Source organism: Drosophila virilis, chromosome 4 (genome assembly GCF_030788295.1).
Source record: "Drosophila virilis strain 15010-1051.87 chromosome 4, Dvir_AGI_RSII-ME, whole genome shotgun sequence".
NCBI classification, from domain to species: domain Eukaryota; kingdom Metazoa; phylum Arthropoda; class Insecta; order Diptera; family Drosophilidae; genus Drosophila; species Drosophila virilis.
Genome location: NC_091546.1, coordinates 21,705,576 through 21,727,022, shown reverse-complemented (window position 1 = coordinate 21,727,022; position 21,447 = coordinate 21,705,576). Strand labels below are relative to the sequence as shown.

Genomic DNA, 21,447 nt, shown 5'->3' with positions numbered 1-21,447 from the left:
GCCACCAGGAGATATCACATCACTAAGCAACCACACACACACACGTATATGTACGCACATGCACGCACGCAGGAGTTTGTTGTGTCGCGTCGCGCTAAAACATCGAAGCGAAAAAAAATGTTGAAAACTAAAATGCTCGCGCCTAGTGAAACAAATTCCAATTGGTATTCACGTGCAAACTAATTGAAAATGTGTCCAGTTGGATTGCAAGCGCCGTCTTAATTAAATTCAGCTCGTAATGAATATAATTGACATTTCGATACATACACACACACACAAAAACGCACACATCTTATGAGGGGGGCAGAACACTGAAAAACTGGTATATAAAAGACGACGCCAAATGAAAAAGATAGCACGCGCGAGCGAGAGAGATAGAACAGTGCACTGCGGGTGTATTTCTAACAAATAATTGCAACGGTAAACATTTTTGCCAAAATCAAATTGAGATTATCTCTCCCGTAATGTCACAACACAACAATCAACCGCATTCGCATCAGCATCATCACTACTATCAGCAGCAGCAGCAGCAGCACCACCTCCAGCAACAACAGCAACAACAACAACAACAACACCACCTCCACCACCACCAACAGCAGCAACAGCAACAGCAGCAGCATTTGCAGCATAAACAAATACAACAGCAGCACAGTTGGTACTCACATGTTGCTTCTTACACGCCCCACCAACCGCACGCCGCCGCTGCTTATGCGGCGCCCTGCAAGAATAACAACAACAATAACAACAACAATATTATGAATGCATACGGCACGGGCGCTGCCAGCGCGCACTATTATGGCGCTGCTCCTACTGCTGCCACTGCGGCTGGAGCTGGGGCTGGGGTGGGGTATAACCTTGAGGCCAATACTGTGGCCTATGCGCACAACCAGCTGCTGCAATACCAACAACAACAACAGCAGCAGCAGCAACAGCTCAGTCAACGCTCGTATATGCCGCACAGTTTAATGCATGGCTCGTATCCTTATATCAAGAGCGAGCCATTGGAGCTGCCAGATGATAGACAACGCCAGCAACAACATCAACAGCAACACCAGCAGCAGCAGCAACAACAACAACAACAACAACATTTCCAGAATCCAATGGCCCCGCCACCAGCGCCCGCCCTCAATCGTCACACGCTCGATGCTAGCGGTGAAATGATAATAAAATGTAAGTATCGAGCTTTAGGGATATCGATACCCATACCGAAACTAACACACACGCACATGCAAAAACTAACAGTAATAAGCAATTTTTACTTGAGTAGGGCGTGGAGATGGGCACGTGTCGCTAATTTTTCGCACGATACAAACTGAAAAAAAAAAAAAATAAAATCTCATGTGAAAATATCTTATTTTTATTATATTTTTATAATAGAGCATAAATCATAAACCCCTTATATTATATAATCATTTTATTTTGATTAAAGTCACGCTTACTGCTAATAGTTTTTAGCTATATTTATGCATAGAAGTCATACAAAGATATATATAAAAAGAAATGGATACGTTCCATAGAACTGTAAATTCGGTTAAAATATGAACAAGTAGTGTTCAGTGTTGTGTTGATCATTTTGAGCGTGCGTGTTACCAAATTGTTGGCTCGTGCTCGTGTCCAGTTGAAAATATTAGGCACTCCCCATCTTTAATTGGTACAGACGCACACATTCACACAGAGCGTAACAAAAGCAAGACCGAGAGTGTAGGTGAGTGAGCGCGAGAGCGCACACAGTTACTGTTACTTGGGTGCCTATATTTTTTCCTATAGCGTAAGTAGCCATAATTTTAGCTCCGTTTTTGGCGTCGCCAAATCAATAAAACGTTTTGTTACAGAGTTGAGTTACGCTGAGGTTTTTTGCGCTTGTTTCGTTCGGTTGGTTTTCGCTGGGTTCGCTAGGTTTTCGGTTTTCAGTTTTCGGTTTTTCAGTTCGTCTACGTTCTGTATCTGTATCTCTGTTTCTGAGTGCGTTTTGGTCTGTCCGTGTGTATGTATCCATACGATATATGTATATTGTATGTAACATTATAAATATATAATACATATATATTCTCAGATAGATGCTTTATATTACCGGCAATAACCCTAATGCCTATGTACACATACACACATCCAGTTATTGATGGATTTTAGATTGTGTGTGTGCTTTTGTGTTTATGCGTTTGACGGTTCTCACTTTCAAGTCTCGAATCTTATGTAACTGTACGTTCCTAAATAGATTATAGCCTATGTATGCAGAGAATACTCTTTCACAGCCATTAGGGCGGGGCATACATATATGTATAATAAATATATAATATCCAGCGAAACCAATTTGATGATACAATAACTACTTATTATAATCAATAGGAAAGAAAATTGTTTACAAAATTGTTTTTTTCGTTTCCTTTAATAGCGCTTGTGGAAAATTAAGAAATATTGTACAAACTATAGATTTATGTGTATATATAAGAAAGCAAAAAGAAAATCACTCTCGCTCGTGTTATCTCTGTATTCATGCTTATCAAAGCAGCAAGAACGACTAAAAACAATTGAACAATATGTTTGTGTGTGTAAGCCATAGAAACTGGAAAATAACTAAAGTTCTCTAGAAGATAAATTCCTTTTTTTTCAATGGTTCCGTGTATAGCTAATCTAAAAAATGCAATTCCTCTTAGCTTTTTTTAAAAAGTATATATTTAATTAACTATACTCAAATTAGTTATTTAAATCTTAATGTATTTCACAAATTTTACATATGGTAGGCTGTTAATGTACTATTTCTGGCACTGTATATTGGCCCAACTCAATTTTTTTTTGATAATTCAGATTTATATATTCGAATCCGATTTATGATTACGATGACATAATAATCTGTTTTTTCTTAGAGCATTTTCTTTGCAAGCATTCATAATAATAAACAATTCGTACACGCCTTCATTGTTTTATAATGTGAAGAAAATAAAAAATACTGCATTTTAGATTTTCTTGAATAAAATATTAATATTTATAGACAGGTAGAGAAAATGAGAAATTATTTGTATTCGCAATTCGTATAAAAAAACGAATTTGCAAATAAAATTTGTGTCGATAAGGCTATAAAAATAGATATCTAAATTTAACATTATTTTCATTAGAGTGCAAAGTCAGCAAAAGTGAAATTAGTTCGATAAAGAGCTGAGATAAATTCTATTGCATATTATAATCAACATTTTATATTTTAATTTTCTTCTTGGCAGCGGAACCCATTGACGAACATGCGTTCAAGTCCAACTATATCGATGACAACACGCCCTTTGCCGATTTTAGTAAATTTTCCGAGTTTGGCGACGACATGCTAAGTCCCAAGGTTGAGCTAACGATTAAGGACGAGGCTTATGGGAGCCAAAAGGTAAACTTTTCACATGTTCCCATATAAACAAAATATTAAATATTAAATATTTGCTTATATTTTTATAGAACCCGCTCAGCTATCCGCGCCGCAAGCTGCAAACGGAGCGATCTTCGGAAAGTTTGCCTATTTGCCAACGCTGCAAGGAGGTCTTCTTTAAGAAGCAGGTCTATCTGCGTCATGTGGCCGAGAGCAGCTGTATCATACAAGAGTATGAATTCAAGTGCAACATCTGCCCTATGTCGTTCATGGGCGCTGAGGAGCTGCAGAAGCACAAGCAACTGCATCGCGCTGACAAGTTCTTTTGCCACAAATACTGTGGCAAGCACTTCGACAACATCGCCGAATGCGAGTCGCATGAGTATATGCAGCATGAATACGATAGCTTTGTGTGCAATGTATGAATGGGCGTATAGGGAGTCCATTTTATCGAACATAAATTAATTGTCTTTGATTTTGCAGATGTGCTCTGTAACGTTTTCAACGCGGGAACAGCTTTACGCTCATCTGCCGCAGCACAAGTTTCAGCAGCGTTACGATTGTCCTATTTGCCGCTTGTGGTATCAAACGGCACTAGAGTTGCACGAGCATCGACTGGCGGCGCCCTACTTTTGTGGCAAGTATTATCCAGCAGCACATCAGCAGCAGCAGCAGCAGCAGCAGCAACAACAACAACAACAACAACAACAACATGCACAGCAGCAACACCCACAGCAGCAGCAAGGCAACTACAAACTGCAGGACTGCCACATGGGCACCATAGAAAGTGAGTTTAATTCTTTATTTTTTATCCGTAAGTAAACATTTGAAACATTTGCTAAACTCCACGCTCTTTTTAGTGACAGCAACGCAGCACAAGACAAATGCCTTGCCCGCAACGGCGGCGCTTAGTTCCTTGCTGCAGCAGCGCCAGGCGAATGCGGATGGTGCCGCGCTGTATGCTTCGACGCTGAAGAGCGAGGCTAATGTGAAGTTGGAGCGCAGCTATAGCAACTCCACCAGCGAGTCTGGTTACAGTCTGCACGAGAGTAGTTATAATAATGCCTACGGCAGCGATAATTCGTTGCATGGTGGCAGCGCAGCAATTGGTGGCCCGCAGGCACACTCCTCCACGCTGGACGAATCGGAGGATGCGCTGTGCTGTGTGCCGCTGTGCGGTGTGCGCAAGAGCACCAGTCCCACGCTGCAATTCTTTACATTTCCCAAGGACGAAAAGTATCTGCATCAGTGGCTGCACAATCTCAAAATGTTCCATATTCCGGCCTCAAGCTATGCCAGCTTTCGTATCTGCAGTATGCATTTTCCTAAGCGATGCATCAATCGTTATTCGTTGTGTTATTGGGCGGTGCCCACATTCAACCTGGGTCACGATGATGTAGCCAATCTGTACCAGAATCGTGAGCTGACTAACACCTTCACCACCGGCGAGGTGGCGCGCTGCAGCATGCCCAACTGCACCAGCCAACGCGGCGAGAGCAATCTCAAGTTTTATAATTTTCCCAAGGACATCAAGAGCCTGATCAAGTGGTGCCAGAATGCACGTTTACCCGTCCAGGCCAAGGAGCCGCGACATTTTTGCAGCCGCCATTTCGAGGAGCGCTGCATTGGTAAGTTCCGGCTGAAGCCCTGGGCTGTGCCCACTCTACATCTGGGCGCCCAGTACGGCAAGATTCACGACAATCCTAAGAACCTGTATGTGGAAGAGAAACGCTGCTGCCTCAACTTTTGCCGTCGCAGTCGCTCCTCGGACTTTAACATGTCATTGTATCGCTTTCCCAGAGATGAAGTACTGCTGCGACGCTGGTGCTATAATCTGCGCCTCGATCCGGCTGTCTATCGCGGCAAGAACCACAAAATTTGCAGTGCTCACTTTATCAAGGAAGCTCTCGGATTGCGCAAATTATCACCAGGCGCTGTGCCCACACTGCATCTGGGCCACAATGACACTTTCAACATCTACGAGAATGAATTATGGCCACCACCGACGCCTTCGACGCCCACGCACAATCATCAGCAGCAATTGCAGCAGCATCAACTGCAACAGCATCAACAGCAACTGCAGCAACATGTACATCATAAATATCAGCGTCATTCGGCGGCATCCACATCATCGTCGGCCAGCTCGGCCTCGCACTATGTAGATCCAGAGCTGAGTGCATCCTACATGGGCATGAGCGCTTCATCGTCTGGCGTGAATGTCAGCGACAGCATGGACGTGTGCTGTGTGCCAAGCTGCGAGAGCAAACGCCACAACAATGAGAACATCACATTCCATACAATACCCAGGCGGCCAGAGCAGATGCGTAAATGGTGCCACAATCTGAAGATACCCGAGGACAAGATGCACAAGGGCATGCGGATATGCAGTCTACACTTTGAACCCTACTGCATTGGCGGTTGTATGCGACCGTTTGCGGTGCCCACACTGCATCTGGGCCATGATGACGAGGACATTCATCGTAATCCGGATGTGATTAAGAAGCTGAACATACGCGAAACCTGTTGCGTTGCCGTTTGCAAGCGCAATCGCGATCGGGATCATGCCAATCTGCATCGTTTCCCCAGCAATCTCGCCCTTCTGACCAAGTGGTGCGCCAATCTGCAGCGACCCGTACCGGATGGCACCAAACTATTCAATGATGCCATCTGCGAGGTGCACTTTGAGGATCGCTGTCTGCGCAACAAGCGCCTGGAGAAGTGGGCTGTGCCCACGCTTGTGCTAGGCCACGAGAATATAGCCTACCCGCTGCCCACGCCCGAGCAGGTCGCCGAGTCCTATACGCGTCCCAGTGCGCCCAACAATGGCGAGGAACAGGGTGAATGCTGCGTGGAGACCTGTAAGCGTAATCCCAGCGTAGATGACATCAAGCTCTATCGTCCGCCCGAAGAATCGCAGGTGCTTGCCAAATGGGCGCACAATCTGCAGCTGGACATTGCCCAGCTTCCTAGCATGCGAATCTGTAATCTGCACTTTGAATCCCACTGCATTGGCAAACGCATGCGACCCTGGGCCATACCCACCCTCAATTTGGCCAGCAACATTGAGAATCTTTTTGAGAATCCAGAACACCAGATGCTCTACAAGCGTCGCACGCATCTCAACGCGGACAGAGCCGCCGCTCGCAGCGCTGGCGCTGACGGAGCCGCCATGAAGGCCTCTTGGGTGCCACGCTGTTGCCTGCCGCACTGCCGCAAGGTGCGCGCTCTGCACAATGTCCAGTTGTATCGGTTCCCCAAGGTCAATCGCACAACGTTGGCCAAATGGGCGCATAATCTACAAGTGCCGCTGGTCGGCAGCGCCCAAAGGCGTTTATGCTCCGCCCACTTTGAGCCAAATGTGTTGAGCAAGAAATGCCCGGTGCCGCTGGCGGTGCCCACACTGGATCTCAATACGCCACCGGGCTACAAGATTTACCAAAACCCAGCCAAGGTGAGGGCTAACAAGCTGTGTTGGCAGCGCGTCTGCATTGTGGAGAGCTGCCGTCGACAGCGGGCACAGGGCGTACAGCTCTTCCGGCTGCCGCACAGTCGCACCCAGTTGCGCAAGTGGATGCACAATCTTCGCATGCTGCCGAGAGGCGCCATGCGGCAACAGTATCGCATCTGCTCGCTGCACTTTGAGCCGCACTCGTTTAACGGCAAGCGTCTGAGCACAGGAGCAATTCCAACGCTGGAGCTGGGCCATCAGGATGACGATATTTATCCCAATGAGGCGCAGTCGTTTGTTGAGGAACACTGCGCCGTTGAAGGTTGCGATGCATCCAAGGAGCAGCCGGATGTGCGTCTCTTCCGCTTTCCCAACGACGACGAAGATCTGCTCTGGAAATGGTGCAACAATCTCAAAATGAATCCCGTCGACTGCTATGGCATGCGCATCTGCAACAGGCACTTCGAGCCGGACTGCATTGGTCCCAAACACCTGTACAAGTGGGCCATACCCACATTGGTTCTGGGGCACGATGATGGCCAGATCGAGCTGATACCCAATCCCAAGCCGGAGGAACGTTATGGTGATCCTGTGTTCAAGTGCTGTGTGCCCACCTGCGGCAAAACGCGCAAATTTGATGAGGCGCAAATGAATAGCTTTCCCAAGGACCCATCGCTCTTCCAGCGCTGGCGCCACAATCTTCGCCTGGAACATCTTAACTTCAAGGAGCGCGAGCGTTACAAGATTTGTAATGCGCATTTTGAGGACATTTGCATTGGCAAGACGCGTCTCAATATTGGCTCCATACCCACGCTGGAGCTGGGCCATGAAGAGACCGAAGATCTGTATCAGGTTAATCCCGAGGAGCTGCAGAGCAACTTGTTTGGACGACCGCGACGTGTGCATGAGAATCAGCGACTGAGCATCAAGCAGGAGTTGGATGAGGACATCAAGCCGGACATAACAATGTCAGAGGCCACGGACACAAACACAACACAGGTAAGCAGACGGCTCTTAACGATAAGCTACTTAAAACCAACTCATTTCGACATTAATTTCCAGGTGAAGATCAAGAAATCTGTGTTGGACTTGAAGTGCTGTGTGCCCAGCTGTGGTCGCAGCCGGCTGGAGCATGGTGCTCGCCTGTTTCCCTTTCCCACTGGCAAGCAGCAGCAGACCAAGTGGCGACACAATCTCCGCCTTAGCGCCGCCGATGTGGACAGGACAACGCGCGTTTGCAGCGCTCACTTCAATCGACGCTGCATCGATGGCAAACAGCTGCGTGGCTGGGCCATGCCCACACAGCAGCTGGGCCACCAGGAACAAAACATATATGAGAATCCAAAGAATATACCGGGCTTTTTTACGCCCACCTGTGCGCTGGCGCACTGTCGTAAACGACGTAGCATTGACAATGATTTGCGCACCTACCGCTATCCGCGCAACGAGGAGCTGCTCGAGAAATGGCGCGTGAATTTACGTTTGGCGCCAGATCAATGTCGCGGACGCATTTGTGCGGATCACTTTGAGCCCATGGTGCGCGGCAAGCTGAAGCTTAAGACGGGCGCGGTGCCCACGCTGAAACTTGGCCATGATGAGGGCGTAGTCTTTGACAATGAGGCCATTAAAATAGGAATGCAGCAGGAGGAGGAAGAGGAGGAGGAGGCGGGCAGCTTGGAGTCGCTGGGGAAGATAAAAATTGAGAAGCAGGAGAAGGAAACCCCTGAGCAGGAGTTAGAAAATGAGGATGAGGATGAAGAGGGCGAGCAGCAGCAGAAGGTGGAAGATCCTGAAGTTGATATGGAACAGGAACAGGATGAGGAGGAAGAGGAACTGCAGGAGCATGGCTATTTTGATCCCCTAGAGCTAGTGGAAACCTTTGCGGAACAGCACAGCGATGACAATTCTGCTGACAATTATCATCTCGATGCTGATGAAGATGATGATGATGAAGATATACCTGGCAATGATGACGAGCTCCTGCTGCCAGATACTCTTCCAATACAGTTGCCGCCACGCCGCGAAAAGGCGGTAAACAATGTGACGCCTATTTGTTGCTTGAAACATTGCCGCAAGGAGCGCACCGCAAGTCATCAGCTGAGTACTTTTGGTTTTCCCAAAGATCAGCAGCAGCTGCTTAAATGGAGCGCCAATCTGCAGCTGGATCTCGTCGATTGTGTGGGACGCGTGTGCGTCGAACATTTCGAAGCTGAGATGCTGGGCACACGTAAGCTAAAGCAGAATGCGGTGCCCACATTGAATCTGGGTCATGCCACGCCATTGAGCTATAGCTGCAATGGCCAATCCTTGGGCATATACGATGCACAGCCGCAGCATTCGGTTTTTCGGCTTTGGAGCCTGAAACACTGCCGCAAAAGGAAGCTGCTGACGATGCCTCCGGATCCGGTGACGACTAAACGACGCTGTTGCCTGCCCAGTTGTGGCAAGGAACCGGAGTTGCATGGCGTTCAATTGAAACGACTGCCCAAGGATCGACTGCTGCTGCGCAAGTGGCTTCACAATCTAAAGCTACCGGCGCACATGAACACCAGACACGCGTTTCTTTGCGAGGAGCACTTTGAGCCACAGGCGACGCTGCCTACCCTGAAGCTGGGCCACGCAGCGAACAATATTTATCGCAATGGCAGCTCGGCTTTATCCAGTGGCTGCCTGGTGCCCAGCTGTCCGTGTGCACGGCTTAATCTATACCGCTGCTATGCTCTGCCCGAGCATCCGCAGGTGCAGCATGCCTGGCTGCAGTGGCTGCAATTGCCGCCGCCGCAGCTGGCTAGCCTTGCCCAACTGTGCGTCATGCATTATATGCAGCTGTTTGAGCAGGTGACACTTCCCGCGGATCTGCCTGAGTCTGTGCTGCGCCAACTGCAGGAAACCTACGAACAAATATCCAGCTCTAGCATGGCCATGAAACTGCGCTGTGCTGTGCCCGGCTGCTACTCCAAATACACGGACAATGTGCGTCTCACCAAGCTGCCCGTGTGCCCGCGAACCTGCGCCCAATGGGTGCACAATACAAAAATTAAGTACGATCCGGAGCGCCATTACATGTATCGCATCTGCATGCGGCACTTTGAGCCGCAATGCCTGGGTGCAGTACGTCCTAAGCTGTGGGCTGTGCCTACGCTGCATCTTAACCATAACGATGCGGATATATATCAGAATACCATGTTGGATAGCTCGGATGCCATGCCGGTAGCCGAGTCTGTACCGCTGGAGTTGCCGCTGCGTATCAAAACAGAAATGCCGCCAACCTTATCAGTCAGTCCCAGTGCCAGTCCCAGTCCACGCGGCAAACTGCGCACCTGTTGCATTTCCACCTGCGGCCAGCAGGGCAATGCCCTAACGCGTCTCTTTCGCTTTCCCAGCGCCGAAACGGCCCTGTTAAAATGGCTGGTGAACACACAACAGCAGCCACGTCTCGTTGATACGCAGAATCTCTTTGTATGCCAGCGTCACTTCGCAGCGGAGGCGATTTGCAAGAAGCAGCTGCAAAGTTGGGCAGTGCCTACCCTAAATCTGGGCCATCAGGGCCACATCATACCGAATGCCAAGCACAATGGCAATATTGCAGATAGCCAGGAAAATAAGCAGGCGCTGCAGTATATCTGGGCCAATTACTGCTCGGTGCTCACCTGCTTCCAACAGCGCAGCGATCTGGTTCGTCTCTATGCCTATCCCACAGATCGGCCCACCATACGCAGGTGGGCAGCCAACTGCAAGCATCGCTCCATGCAGGCCAGCAGCGATGGATTTCAGGTGAGCGCAGAGACATTGTCATGTAAAGGAGTCCACTCCGAGTTGATAAACCAGTTTCGATGCTAATTTTCTCAAACCTCATCTCTTTCAGGTCTGCCAGTCACATTTTACATCAGACTGCTTTGACCCTGATACCGGGGAGCTGAAGGAAGACGCGGTGCCCACACTGGAGCTGAGCCGGCCAGTCAATGAGTTGCGCTGCTTGGTCAATGGCTGCGTTAGGGAGAAGGATGCAGCGCGTTGTCGTTTTTTCAAAGTGCCCAAACGTGCCTCTCAGCTGGAGGACTGGTGTTACAATCTGCGCATCGATGCTGCGTCAATTAGCGGCCAGGAGGTGCACGTGTGTGAACGCCACTTCGAGGCGCACTGTTTCAGTGCGTACAAGCTGCGTCCGGGTGCACGACCTACACTTCATTTGGGTCACGATGATGAGTTGGATTTGTTGCCCAATCCGGCAAAATGGGAGGAGGATGTGAATATATGCTTTGTGCCCAGCTGTGGTCGCTCCAAGGATGTGGATAATGTGGAGCTATTCGGACTGCCCAGGATTAGAGGGGTCTTGGAGAAATGGCTACAAAATTTCCGCCTCGAGCCGAGCAGAGAGCAGTTGCAAGGCATGCGGATATGCAGCGCACATTTCGAGCCCAGCTGCATAGAGAATGGCCGTCTACACTTAGGCTCGGTGCCCACGCTGCAGCTGGGCCACGATGAGTTAGACAGTATACATCAAAGCGCGGAGCTGCCGCAATCGCAGCTTAAAGGCAAACGAATAGCCATGGGCTACGACTGCTGCTATCCACAGTGTATGGAACTTCAGAAGACCTATCAAAGAATCGCATATGAGCTGCCACAGCAGGAGGCATTGCGTAATTTGTGGATGTCGTATCTGGGTCTGGAGCAGCATACTCAGGAACCGCTCAAGCTCTGCCCACTGCACTTGATCATGCTCTATGAACACAGTGTCAACCATTTTCCAGAGCATTCATCAGAGGAGCAGTTGCTGGACGCCAATTACGAGGCTGCGCGAAATAGCGTGCGCATACGAATTATCAGCTGTGCGGTGCGTGGCTGCAGGACACTCAAACCACGTGACGACTACCGCCTGCACGCCATGCCTACGCGTCGGGATGTACTCCAGATGTGGTTAGATAACATGCAGCTTGTGTTCTACGAGCAGCAGCGTTATATGTATAAGGTATGCAGCAGACATTTTGAGGCCATCTGCGTAACAGAGACCACTCGCCGCCTAAAACCCTGGAGCATGCCGACGTTGGAGTTGCCGGAACGTGACCCAGAAGCGCCAGCGTTGCATCAGAATCCTTCGGAGGAGGAGTGGCAGCGCATGAATGAGCAGATAGGCAGCTGCGAGGCAGTGCAGTTGTTAGAGCCCGCGGTCAAGCTGGAGCCGGAGCCAATTGTCAAGCAAGAGCTGCACTCTATTGTCAAGCTGGAACCGAAGCCACAGTCAGAACAGCTGTATGAGGAGGAGGAGTACGAGGCCAATGATCAGCAGCAAGCGCTAGAGGTGCTGCTCGAAGTGGGTCACGTTGAGAAGTGCACCACGTACGAGCAAATGGACACAAAACCAATTATAAGCTATGCCGATACCCTGTCACATAATTCACTGGGCCCAACCACAACAGTGGGCAGTGCCTGTATTGTCGGCAACGGACTCACCTACAGCGCGCGCCACTGCAGCGTGCGGGGTTGCGATGTGACCTCGCTGGATGTTAATGACAGTCTCAAGCTACACAAGTTTCCCACATCGCTGGATGCCATGGAGAAATGGATGCACAACACCCAGGTAAATGTGGACATCAACTTTGCGTGGCGTTTTCGCATCTGCAGTTTGCATTTTCTACCCGAGTGCTTTAATGGCTCGCGTATCAGGCGTGGGGCAATGCCCACGCTGCGTCTGGGATCGCGCCGCCTAGGGGATATCTATGACAATGAGTTCAATGTGCAGCCAGAGCAGACGAGTGTGGATCAGTCGGCTGATGCGTCGGCAGACGCTGTAGTGCCCACCGAACCGCACGATGATGCGACAGAGCTGAATATAAATCTCCATTTGCCCTGCCCCGCACCACCGCGCAAGTCCAGCAAGTTCTGTCAGATCGATGGCTGCTCGAATCATTTGACCAGCGAAAATCTTACGCTGCACAAGTTTCCACACTCGGCGGACATGTGCGCCAAGTGGCAGCACAATACACAGGTGCCGTTCGATCCGGAGTACCGCTGGCGATATCGTATCTGCAGCGCACACTTCGAGCCCATGTGCCTGGGAAACATGCGACTGATGCATGGCAGCGTGCCCACACTGAAACTTGGCGCCCGGGCGCCCAAGCAGCTTTTTGGCAATGACTTTGCGGCGCTTAGTTTGCGCCTGGATAAGGAAAAGCGCAGTGCCGACCAGAGCTTGCCAGTGAAGCAGGAGCAAGTGGATGATGATCAAGAGCAGTATGATCAGGAGCAAGAGGATCTGAGCATGCTCGTACCAGAGTTGCAACTGCTCGAGGGCGACGACGAGCAGGAAGACAATCAGTTTAACTACACCAATAGTAGTTGGAGAGATTCGCAGCAGCAACTGCAGCTACAGCTACGCCTGCCCAGCATTAAGCAGGAAGAGGACACAATCTATAATCCCGTCAAGTCTGGCTATGACAAGTGCTCGCTGGTGCACTGCCAGCGCCAGCGTTCACAGCATGGCGTTCACATCTATAAATTCCCACGCTCGCGGCAGCTACAGCATCGCTGGATGCATAATTTACGTATCAGATATGACGAGCGGCGACCTTGGAAGACAATGATATGTAGTGTACACTTTGAGCCGCACTGCATACGCCTGCGTAAGCTGCGTCCATGGGCGGTACCCACACTGGAGCTGGGCGACAATGTTCCGCAAGATCTGTACAGGAACGAGCAAAGCCAACAGCAGTTTATGCAGCAGCGCAACAGCGACGCGGAAGCGGGCAGTGAGGGCGAGGACTATGATGCGGAGCTGGATGACACCATACTGGAGGAGTGCGACGATGAGTATGATGATAATGATAATGCCGAGCAATTTCCGGCTGAGCCACACATCAAGCGGGAGTATCGCTCACGCTGCGATCCACAGCCGGCGGGTCAGCTGCCACCCTGGAAAATCAAGCAATGCTGTTTGCCCTATTGCCGTCGTCCACGCGGCGATGGCATCAAGCTTTTCCGGCTGCCAAACAATATTAGCGCCATACGCAAATGGGAGCAGGCGACGGGCATGCGCTTCTATGAGTCGCAGCGCAACACAAAACTCATCTGCAGTCGTCACTTTGATCCGCAACTTATTGGTGTGCGTCGTCTTATGTCCAATGCGGTACCCACGCGCAATCTGGCACCGAACAACGAGGAATCCGAGCCGCCAGCGACAGGTCCACGCTGCTGCATTAAGGATTGCCAACCAGATGGACATGTCAAGCTGCACAAGTTTCCCAGCGGTAAATATTAAACCCCACCAAGACATTGCTTTGTCTAATCTCTGTTCAACTTTGCGCACAGATCCCCAGCTGCTGCATCAGTGGTGTCAGGCGCTTAATTTGAGGGATGAGCAGCGCCACGCCGGCAAGTACATTTGTGCCGTGCACCTGCCCACCAAAGCGATGAGCTGTCTCATTTGCGGTGTGGAGGATGTACAGCTACCCCTGCAGGACTTTCCTGAGCATCGCAATCAGCGAGTCAAATGGTGCTACAATTTGAAAATCGAACACATCGCCAAGTGGGACAATTCGAAGCACATTTGCTGCAAGCACTTTGAGAGCTATTGCTTCATTAAGCCGGGCCATCTGTTGCCGGACGCCATGCCCACGCTGCATTTAAAGCACAACGACAGCAATATATTCCTCAACGAATCCGTCATAGAGAGCAGCCAGCTGCTGCGCGTCAAGGATGAGCCTATAGAGTGTGAGGATCTAATGCTGTAACAGTCAAAGCGAAAGTATACCGTGTCATTTGATAATGTGTTAGTTTGGAGTACTATCCCCATGTTTATAAGCCACATCATTTTAGCCTAGAGTTAGTCACAAATAATTTATAATATTTAATACGTAAGTATCTCTTATAATTGTATTTATGAAACTAAGCATCACGTCTACGCTATTGTTAGGTAGAACCCTCCCCTCCACATACTAAACATAACTGAGTAGCTAATATAATATATACATATACATAATATATACATAAATGTATATGTATATGTAGTATGTAGTCTATGTGGTAGTCCAGTGATTTTTCAATCCTTATAGCCTTATTTAACTTTTATACACGGAATGTTCCTTGTTTAGCTGCTGCTTTAGTTCATTTTTAAATTGTGTGGCAACTTTAACTTTGTTTTTTAATTAAAATAACAAATACATATTATTTTTTGGCATATTTCCTCTTCGTTTTGCCCCAAGGAGCTAAGAAAGTCCATATATCAGCACATCGATAGCGTGATTCCTGTCGACGGGCTAGGGAATAAAACATTTGTTCTCTTAGGTTTTGGGATATCAAGAATCATCCTTATCTTCAAATACCAAATGTTAGTATCGAACAAGTACTTAAGAAATCTGCAAGCATTTAGCTAAGCTAGAGGTACTAATCCTCTTCTCGTAGCTACAACTCAACTGTATCCTTAAGAATGTCATGATTTTAAACACTCGCACAGTTACAACACAATACAATTCATCATACTCCTTTTAATATCAGTAAGCATATACAAATATGTAAACCTGTAGAATATACAAAAGTACTTGGTGTCTTATAAAATATACATATTAAATGAAACTATTAGATTACTAAGCTACTTGCCATAAAAGTAAAACCTTGACTATATATATATATATATATGTATATATAATTCATAAATTAAAAAAAAAAAAGAATAGACTTCGGTATGCCGAAGACTAAATACACTTGCAGACGTCTAGTTGCGTTTTTAGGATTGAAAAATCAAACGGTTTTCTTCTTAAGATTTACTTCTGTACGATAGCTCCCATCCATAAGCTATAGTGGTCCAATTCCGGCCAGAGACACATTGCCTGCAAAAAAAAAAAATAAGACCCTACTAAAGTTTCAAAGGGATAGCTTTAAACAGAGACTAGTTTGTATAGAAACATTCAGACGGACATGGCTATGTTATTAATACAATAATGGAAATGTGTACAATTCTTTCGAGATTATAATAGCCTCTGCAAGAGTACCAAAAACTTAAATAATAAGCCCCCATAATAGATAGCTAATGCTTGCCCGACTCGTTAGCGTCGTCAGTTTGCATATAGCTGCCCTCCAGAAATAAATTTCGGTCCGATTTGTTTGACTGTGCAGCGGGAAAGAAAACTAGGTAAGTCGAAATTGTCACAATTAAGAGAGTTAATTTAAGACACCACCTCACCTCGCGATATTTTTGCAAGTAAATGGAGAGGGGCTCTACATAGTTGTCGAAGCCCAGATTGCTGAAGGCCACCAGCAGATCATCCCCGTTAACTGTTTTCCGGTTCTCGGCGACGCTGCGCTCGATGGCCTCGCTGCTGATAAATGATATGAACTCTGAGACGCACTCCTGTATACACTCTCTGGCGTCTTTGGCTATTTTGCCATTCTGCGGCACGGGCACCTTCATTATCTTAATGATGTTGCAAATGGGCAAAAATCGATCCTGTTCGCGCAGCATGCTGCCATGTCCGTCCTGTCGGTCCGATTCGTCTGCAAAGCAATTATGTCTATAAGCACCTATGTATATTGTATTGATTAATTGCTTACCACCCGACGCCTCGTCCTCCTCTTTGACTAACATATCAGTGAGATATTGCTGTGAATCCTCGCTGTTGCTCATTTTTCTTATTTTGTTTTGTTTACGCGCTCGCAGAATGTCAGCATAAAATTATTCTTACAATTAAGACATTAGTTGTTTATAAGTCGTTCCTTTGTTAAATTTGTTGTTGGCTGCCTCGTTTAAAATAATTAAATGACAAAGACTTCAGCCAATCAACAATTTTAATCTTAAAGCAAACACAATTTGTTTGCTTATTGTTTTTTATAGCAGTATCTCTTGTTCTGTTACAGTTCAGTGTACACTATATCGACTATTGTTTTCGTGCTCCGCACATGAAAATCTATCGATATGTAGCTATCGTAGCTGAGGTTTAACGATATATCGCCGATGCGGCAAAGGTTGTATTCGATACATTTTCGGACATAAGTCGATAGCATCTACTGATCGCAGCGGTAATTTATTTTGCGCACTTTTTTTTACGCCAACAAGCGATGCACGAGGAAATTGTAATAAAAAAGGAAGAACTTGATATTGATGATACAAAAATAAAGTTGGAGTTGGATGAGGATGCGCCGCATTTAGATATGACGTGCGGTAAATATGAGTGCCTTTGCTTTGACAATGTGCCTTTGTGTACCTATGTGTGCGTATGTGCTTGTGTGCGTGCGCATGGCTGTGGGTTTGCATGTGTTGCGTCTATTTTTACTACGCACTATACCGTTAGCTTTGTTTCAATTTATCTGTAAAATGATTGCTGTTTTTTCAGGGGGCAGCTTTATGAAAATCATCGAAGAGCGGCCAAATATGATAACGGTGCCGGTACATGACTGCAAATCCGAGGATGAGCTTAAATTCATAGCGAGCCTCGGCACGTTCGATCAGCAGCAAAAGGTAGCACATAATCTCAGCACACATACATGCAAACATATCTTTGAGTGTGACAGTGTGATTCTGTGCCTTACAGTTATTTGTGACGTCACCTTGTGAAAATATTGCCCCGGCTGACACTTTCGATGCATTTTCATGCAAAATTTGCAGCTTTACGTGTGAAAATCATCTGGCGCTGGCCTCGCATCAGATAAACCATCAGCTAAATCGACATTTCTGCTGCTATGGATGCGGCGTCTGGTGCAACACGCTTGAAGAGATTCTGGAGCACGAATTTCGCAAGCATGCGGGCGGTGTAAATGGATCAAGCTGTAGGGTAAGTGCGAGAGAGATGTCACTACCGGGGTTCTGAGCACAGTGTGCCCATTGTTAGTTTTTACTAGTTTTTATACCCTAAGATAGTGAATCACAATTTTGTCATATATACTTTTTTATATGCAATTTTTTTGATTTTAAGATATTAGAAAATTGGCAACTCTAAGCCGATTAATTTATGCATACAATTATAAATATTTTCAATAATCTAACGGATGTTTCTTCTTTTTCGTTATACAGATTTGTGAGTTGAATTGTAGCGATGCCGCCGGTCTGGCCAAGCACATGAGCAGCCACTTTTATGTGCGCCGTTTTGTCTGCGCGGTATGTCGCCGGCACTTTGAGACGCGCCAGGGATTGCAGCTACATCGGCAGCACAGCAAGGAGCTGTGCGGTCAGGTCGAATATGCTGATATACATGGCAATGTAGGCCAATTGGTGGCGGTCAGCAAGCTCGACGCCAAATTGCCTGAGGATCTGGCGTGTGATGTGGAAATTAAAACGGAGCCCCTGGAAGCCGAAGAGCAACAGCCGGAAACGGAGCATGAGCAGGAAATGGCGGATATTGTTATCAAAACAGAGCCAGAGTTCGAAGCAGATGAGTTGAGCTCTGGCCAGGATGCCAACTGGATGAACAACAGCCTTGCAGGACAACTGCGCGGCAAATTGCGTTTGCCTGCTATACAGAAACCAATAAAAGTTGAAACTGTAACGAGCGCTGAAACACCAACGGCTGCACCCCCATCAATACAGTGTAGGTTGATCTTGACTCTATATAAGTATAGCATATTGAACTCATGCAATGTCCATCTAGTTGTCTGTAAATGTTCATCTAGTATATTGAACTATAGACTATTGTCTGTACGTCTGTGTGTCGATTGAAGCGACTTCGTTCCTCATATATGCTCCATATATGGCTGGTATAGAAAGCTGGACACCAATTGAAGCAGGCAAATTACTGATGACCTATTTTAAAGGTTCATAGATTAAAAATTCACAATTTGAAGGTTCTCATTATCAAGAAAACTATAAACTGAGAAAAGAGCATTAGGCAGGTATTTTATTCGACTGAATATTTTATTTATGTACATTCTTTATTTTTGCAGTTGTGCCCGCAGGCAAATGGAAGCCTATACCAATACCTAACACTAATGCATCCGTAAAGCTGCCAAACATTTTGAAGCCTAACAAAGGCAATAATCAGCAGAAAAATATTTTGAAAAAGAACGTCTTGCAATCGTTGAAAAACAAGCCAAATATTGCAGCCAACATCTTAAAGGTTTTGCCCAGCAATTGCATGCTAATCAAATTGCCACCAAACACCAAGATTGTTAAAATAGCGCCAAGCCCGACGAGCGTCAATACGAATAGCTGCACCATTGGCAGCAAGATTATTACACTGCCTAGTGCCATGTCCATAAGCTCAGTTTCCGCTGGTTCCAAGAACCATTCGGTCGCCACAGTTCCAAGCCCAACTGCACCCAGTACGCCACAAGCAGAAGGCACACAAAAGGCGGCCATAAATCGCAATGCTTACTTTAATGCCTTAAGCTTATTCGAGAGCTTGCCCGAATCTCGTAAGATCATCACAGAATTCCAAAATCAAATACGCAGCATAGAGCAGACATTGCCACTGCCCGGCAGCGTATTGCAAACGCCCAAGAGAAACAACAATTTAGTGTTGCCATCGCAGCTGGAGGTGCTTCGGCTGGCTCCCACCAAATCGAGCAATGTGAAAGTGCGTCAATTGCGCTATACGTATCCCAATCATCGTTTTCACTGGGAGTGTCCAAAATGTGCGCGCTGCTACGAACAGTATGTACCATTCTGTAACCACATGACCCAAGTGCACGGCATTGCGGAAGCAGAGTTCGAGCATATAAAAGTGGAGGTCAAGACTTACAAGAGTGAGTATTAAACGTGCTCATAAACGTCGTCTGCGAGGATATTTAAATTTTTGCCAGACTGAAAACAGATGATATTTTTGCTCTTCTATTATCTAACAATGTTTTTGTATATTTTCAGAATTGAATTTATCCAAAATGGCTCCAGCCACAAGTCCAATAGAGACGGCGCCAGCTGCGCCCACTACAGCTTCGGAAGCTCCTGTGATTCCCGGTGCTGCAGAGCCAACTGCAGCTTCGACTGAGCGAGCTTCAGAAGCGTCTACAGCAACAGCTCAAGATTCTTTAGTTGAAGCAGCAGAAGTAGCTCCTGTGGAAGCCGTTTCTCTTTCTTCTGCAAAGCCAACTCCTGTAGCACCTGTAGCGCCTGCAGCTCTTTCGTCAACGCCACCCGCCTCAGCTCCTGCTAAGTCAACACGACCAGCTCCAATTGTTCGTCCTGCTCAGTATCAGTGCGAGGATTGTTCCAAATGCTTTACCACTGTGGGTGCCCTGCGTATCCACAAAATGATCCACACTGGGGAGCTGCCGCATAAATGCAACTACTGTGACAAGCGTTTTCGTACACCCGGCCAGGTGCGCGTCCATCAGCGTCGGCACACAGGTGAAAAACCATTCAAATGCAAGGTAAGTGTGCTCTCTTAATAAGCTTCCAATCTTATTTAAATACCATCGATTTACAGGTTTGCTCGCTTGATTTTACACATCGCGAGACGCTCATCTCCCATCTGTCGCGTCACATTGGCATGAAACGTTACAAGTGCTATGGTTGTGACAAGAATTTCGTGGTGGTCAGTGGATTGCGCGCACATCGTCGTCTACGACCAGATACGTGCGGCAAGGTCAAGTTTACGGCACGTGCACACGGTCCCCGAGTTCGTGTGATACGAGGCGAAGTCGTTTTCGAATCGCATCCCGAGCATAATGGTTACTTACGTAGTGAGGATCCTTTGAACATTATGTCTGAGATTAATCAGGCCTCCAAAGAATCATCTGTTGCTTCCGAGTCTAGCTAACAAGCTACGCATTCTTTACATACATTGGTTTATCTTTATTTTACCTATTTGTTATGAACGTTGTAACTTTTGGATGGGTAAGTCCAACCATATTTTTGATGTACCCTAGATGAGGGTATTAAAATTTTATCACATTATAAAATGTGAAGCAAACTTTTCCAAAACAATGTATTCATATTCTACGCCATGCAACTGGACATAGCCATGTTCGTCCGCTTGTCTATCTTTCCATCTGTCTGCTTCTAAGTAAATGCTTCATCTTTATTACAATATTGATGAAACTTGCTGCAAATAGGACATATTTCTGAGTAGGTTGGATTAACCATCTAAACCTCCTACATATCATAGTTAGCATTATAAATTCCTGTATGAACAAACTTATCAAAATGGCATATGGATGCCTTATGAATGTTGGAGGATTCAAATCTTGTATGATGATGGACATCCCATAGAAATAATTGATTGAAAATTGGTTTTTCTATCCAGCACTTTGTTTTTTAACAAGATATACGGAGCAGAACAACAATTACGGCTTTTTGCCGTTGGTCGAAAGTCTATGTATTAAAAACATATTTTTTTTTTATATTAGTTTGTTAAAGTGTAACAAATTATGCGCCATAAAAATAATCGATTGAACACAACATTTAACACTTTTTTTTTGTCCAAATGAAAATTTGACACGAGTTGGGGTTTTCTTTTCCATAATATGTATTTTATTTCGTCTTTTAATATTCATGTTCATTGGTTTATCGGTATATATATATATATTTATATATATATATATCTGATACATTTAGTCGTATGATAATGTTTAACGTAATATGTTTCTTACTTAAACAATTATGTGTATGAAATACAATCGCTCGTATCTAGCTTGATTAATTTTTAGGGCCTTCTGTGTGTATCATTAAAATTTGTTTTAAATCTGACTAAACGGTAAAATATATGTATGTATGCACATATATATATATATA

General features: G+C 46.4%; 3 protein-coding genes across 5 annotated transcripts; 2 read left to right on the top strand and 1 right to left on the bottom strand.

The window, feature by feature from the left end:
- Positions 1 to 4: 4 nt before the first annotated feature.
- Positions 5 to 14,957, top strand: LOC6628324 (uncharacterized). Of its 2 annotated transcripts, none has more exons than XM_032437771.2 (8): positions 5 to 1,170; positions 3,216 to 3,367; positions 3,436 to 3,765; positions 3,830 to 4,133; positions 4,207 to 7,793; positions 7,857 to 10,568; positions 10,660 to 14,038; positions 14,100 to 14,957. In XM_032437771.2, the coding sequence occupies exons 1-8, from the start codon at positions 465 to 467 to the stop codon at positions 14,519 to 14,521; spliced, it is 11,592 nt and encodes a 3,863-aa protein (XP_032293662.2). In that variant the 5' UTR covers positions 5 to 464; the 3' UTR covers positions 14,522 to 14,957. The 2 variants fall into 2 exon arrangements, with proteins under 2 accessions (XP_032293662.2, XP_070065109.1); XM_070209008.1 differs by lacking the exon at positions 5 to 1,170 and adding an exon at positions 2,139 to 2,199.
- A 301-nt stretch (positions 14,958 to 15,258) lies between these two features.
- On the bottom strand, positions 15,259 to 16,658 carry Nf-YB (nuclear factor Y-box B). Of its 2 annotated transcripts, none has more exons than XM_032437773.2 (3): positions 16,338 to 16,658; positions 15,970 to 16,280; positions 15,259 to 15,914 (listed from the first exon to the last, which is right to left on the bottom strand). In XM_032437773.2, exons 1-3 carry the CDS (start codon positions 16,408 to 16,410, stop codon positions 15,786 to 15,788), a joined length of 513 nt encoding a protein of 170 aa, XP_032293664.1. In that variant the 5' UTR covers positions 16,411 to 16,658; the 3' UTR covers positions 15,259 to 15,785. The 2 variants fall into 2 exon arrangements, with proteins under 2 accessions (XP_032293664.1, XP_002051198.1); XM_002051162.4 differs by having other exon boundaries at positions 15,259 to 15,894; positions 16,338 to 16,653.
- A 110-nt stretch (positions 16,659 to 16,768) lies between these two features.
- LOC6628326 (uncharacterized) lies at positions 16,769 to 21,180 on the top strand. Its single transcript, XM_002051163.4, has 7 exons — positions 16,769 to 16,944; positions 17,117 to 17,241; positions 17,315 to 17,554; positions 17,794 to 18,307; positions 18,660 to 19,460; positions 19,579 to 20,084; positions 20,141 to 21,180. Exons 1-7 carry the CDS (start codon positions 16,842 to 16,844, stop codon positions 20,471 to 20,473), a joined length of 2,622 nt encoding a protein of 873 aa, XP_002051199.2. The 5' UTR covers positions 16,769 to 16,841; the 3' UTR covers positions 20,474 to 21,180.
- Positions 21,181 to 21,447: the final 267 nt, after the last annotated feature.

Bases quoted from the DNA above. Each gene is read 5' to 3' on its own strand.
- Nf-YB (XM_032437773.2), bottom strand. From the start codon at position 16,410: ATGAGCAACAGCGAGGATTCACAGCAATATCTCACTGATATGTTAGTC. The intron at 16,281-16,337 runs GTAAGCAATTAA...ATTGCTTTGCAG, and splicing joins GGAGGACGAGGCGTCGGGTG to ACGAATCGGACCGACAGGAC. The intron at 15,915-15,969 runs GTGAGGTGGTGT...CGACTTACCTAG, and splicing joins ACTTGCAAAAATATCGCGAG to TTTTCTTTCCCGCTGCACAG.
- LOC6628324 (XM_032437771.2), top strand. From the start codon at position 465: ATGTCACAACACAACAATCAACCGCATTCGCATCAGCATCATCACTAC. The intron at 1,171-3,215 runs GTAAGTATCGAG...TCTTCTTGGCAG, and splicing joins CGGTGAAATGATAATAAAAT to CGGAACCCATTGACGAACAT. The intron at 14,039-14,099 runs GTAAATATTAAA...CTTTGCGCACAG, and splicing joins GCTGCACAAGTTTCCCAGCG to ATCCCCAGCTGCTGCATCAG.
- LOC6628326 (XM_002051163.4), top strand. From the start codon at position 16,842: ATGCACGAGGAAATTGTAATAAAAAAGGAAGAACTTGATATTGATGAT. The intron at 16,945-17,116 runs GTAAATATGAGT...CTGTTTTTTCAG, and splicing joins GCATTTAGATATGACGTGCG to GGGGCAGCTTTATGAAAATC. The intron at 17,555-17,793 runs GTAAGTGCGAGA...TTCGTTATACAG, and splicing joins TAAATGGATCAAGCTGTAGG to ATTTGTGAGTTGAATTGTAG.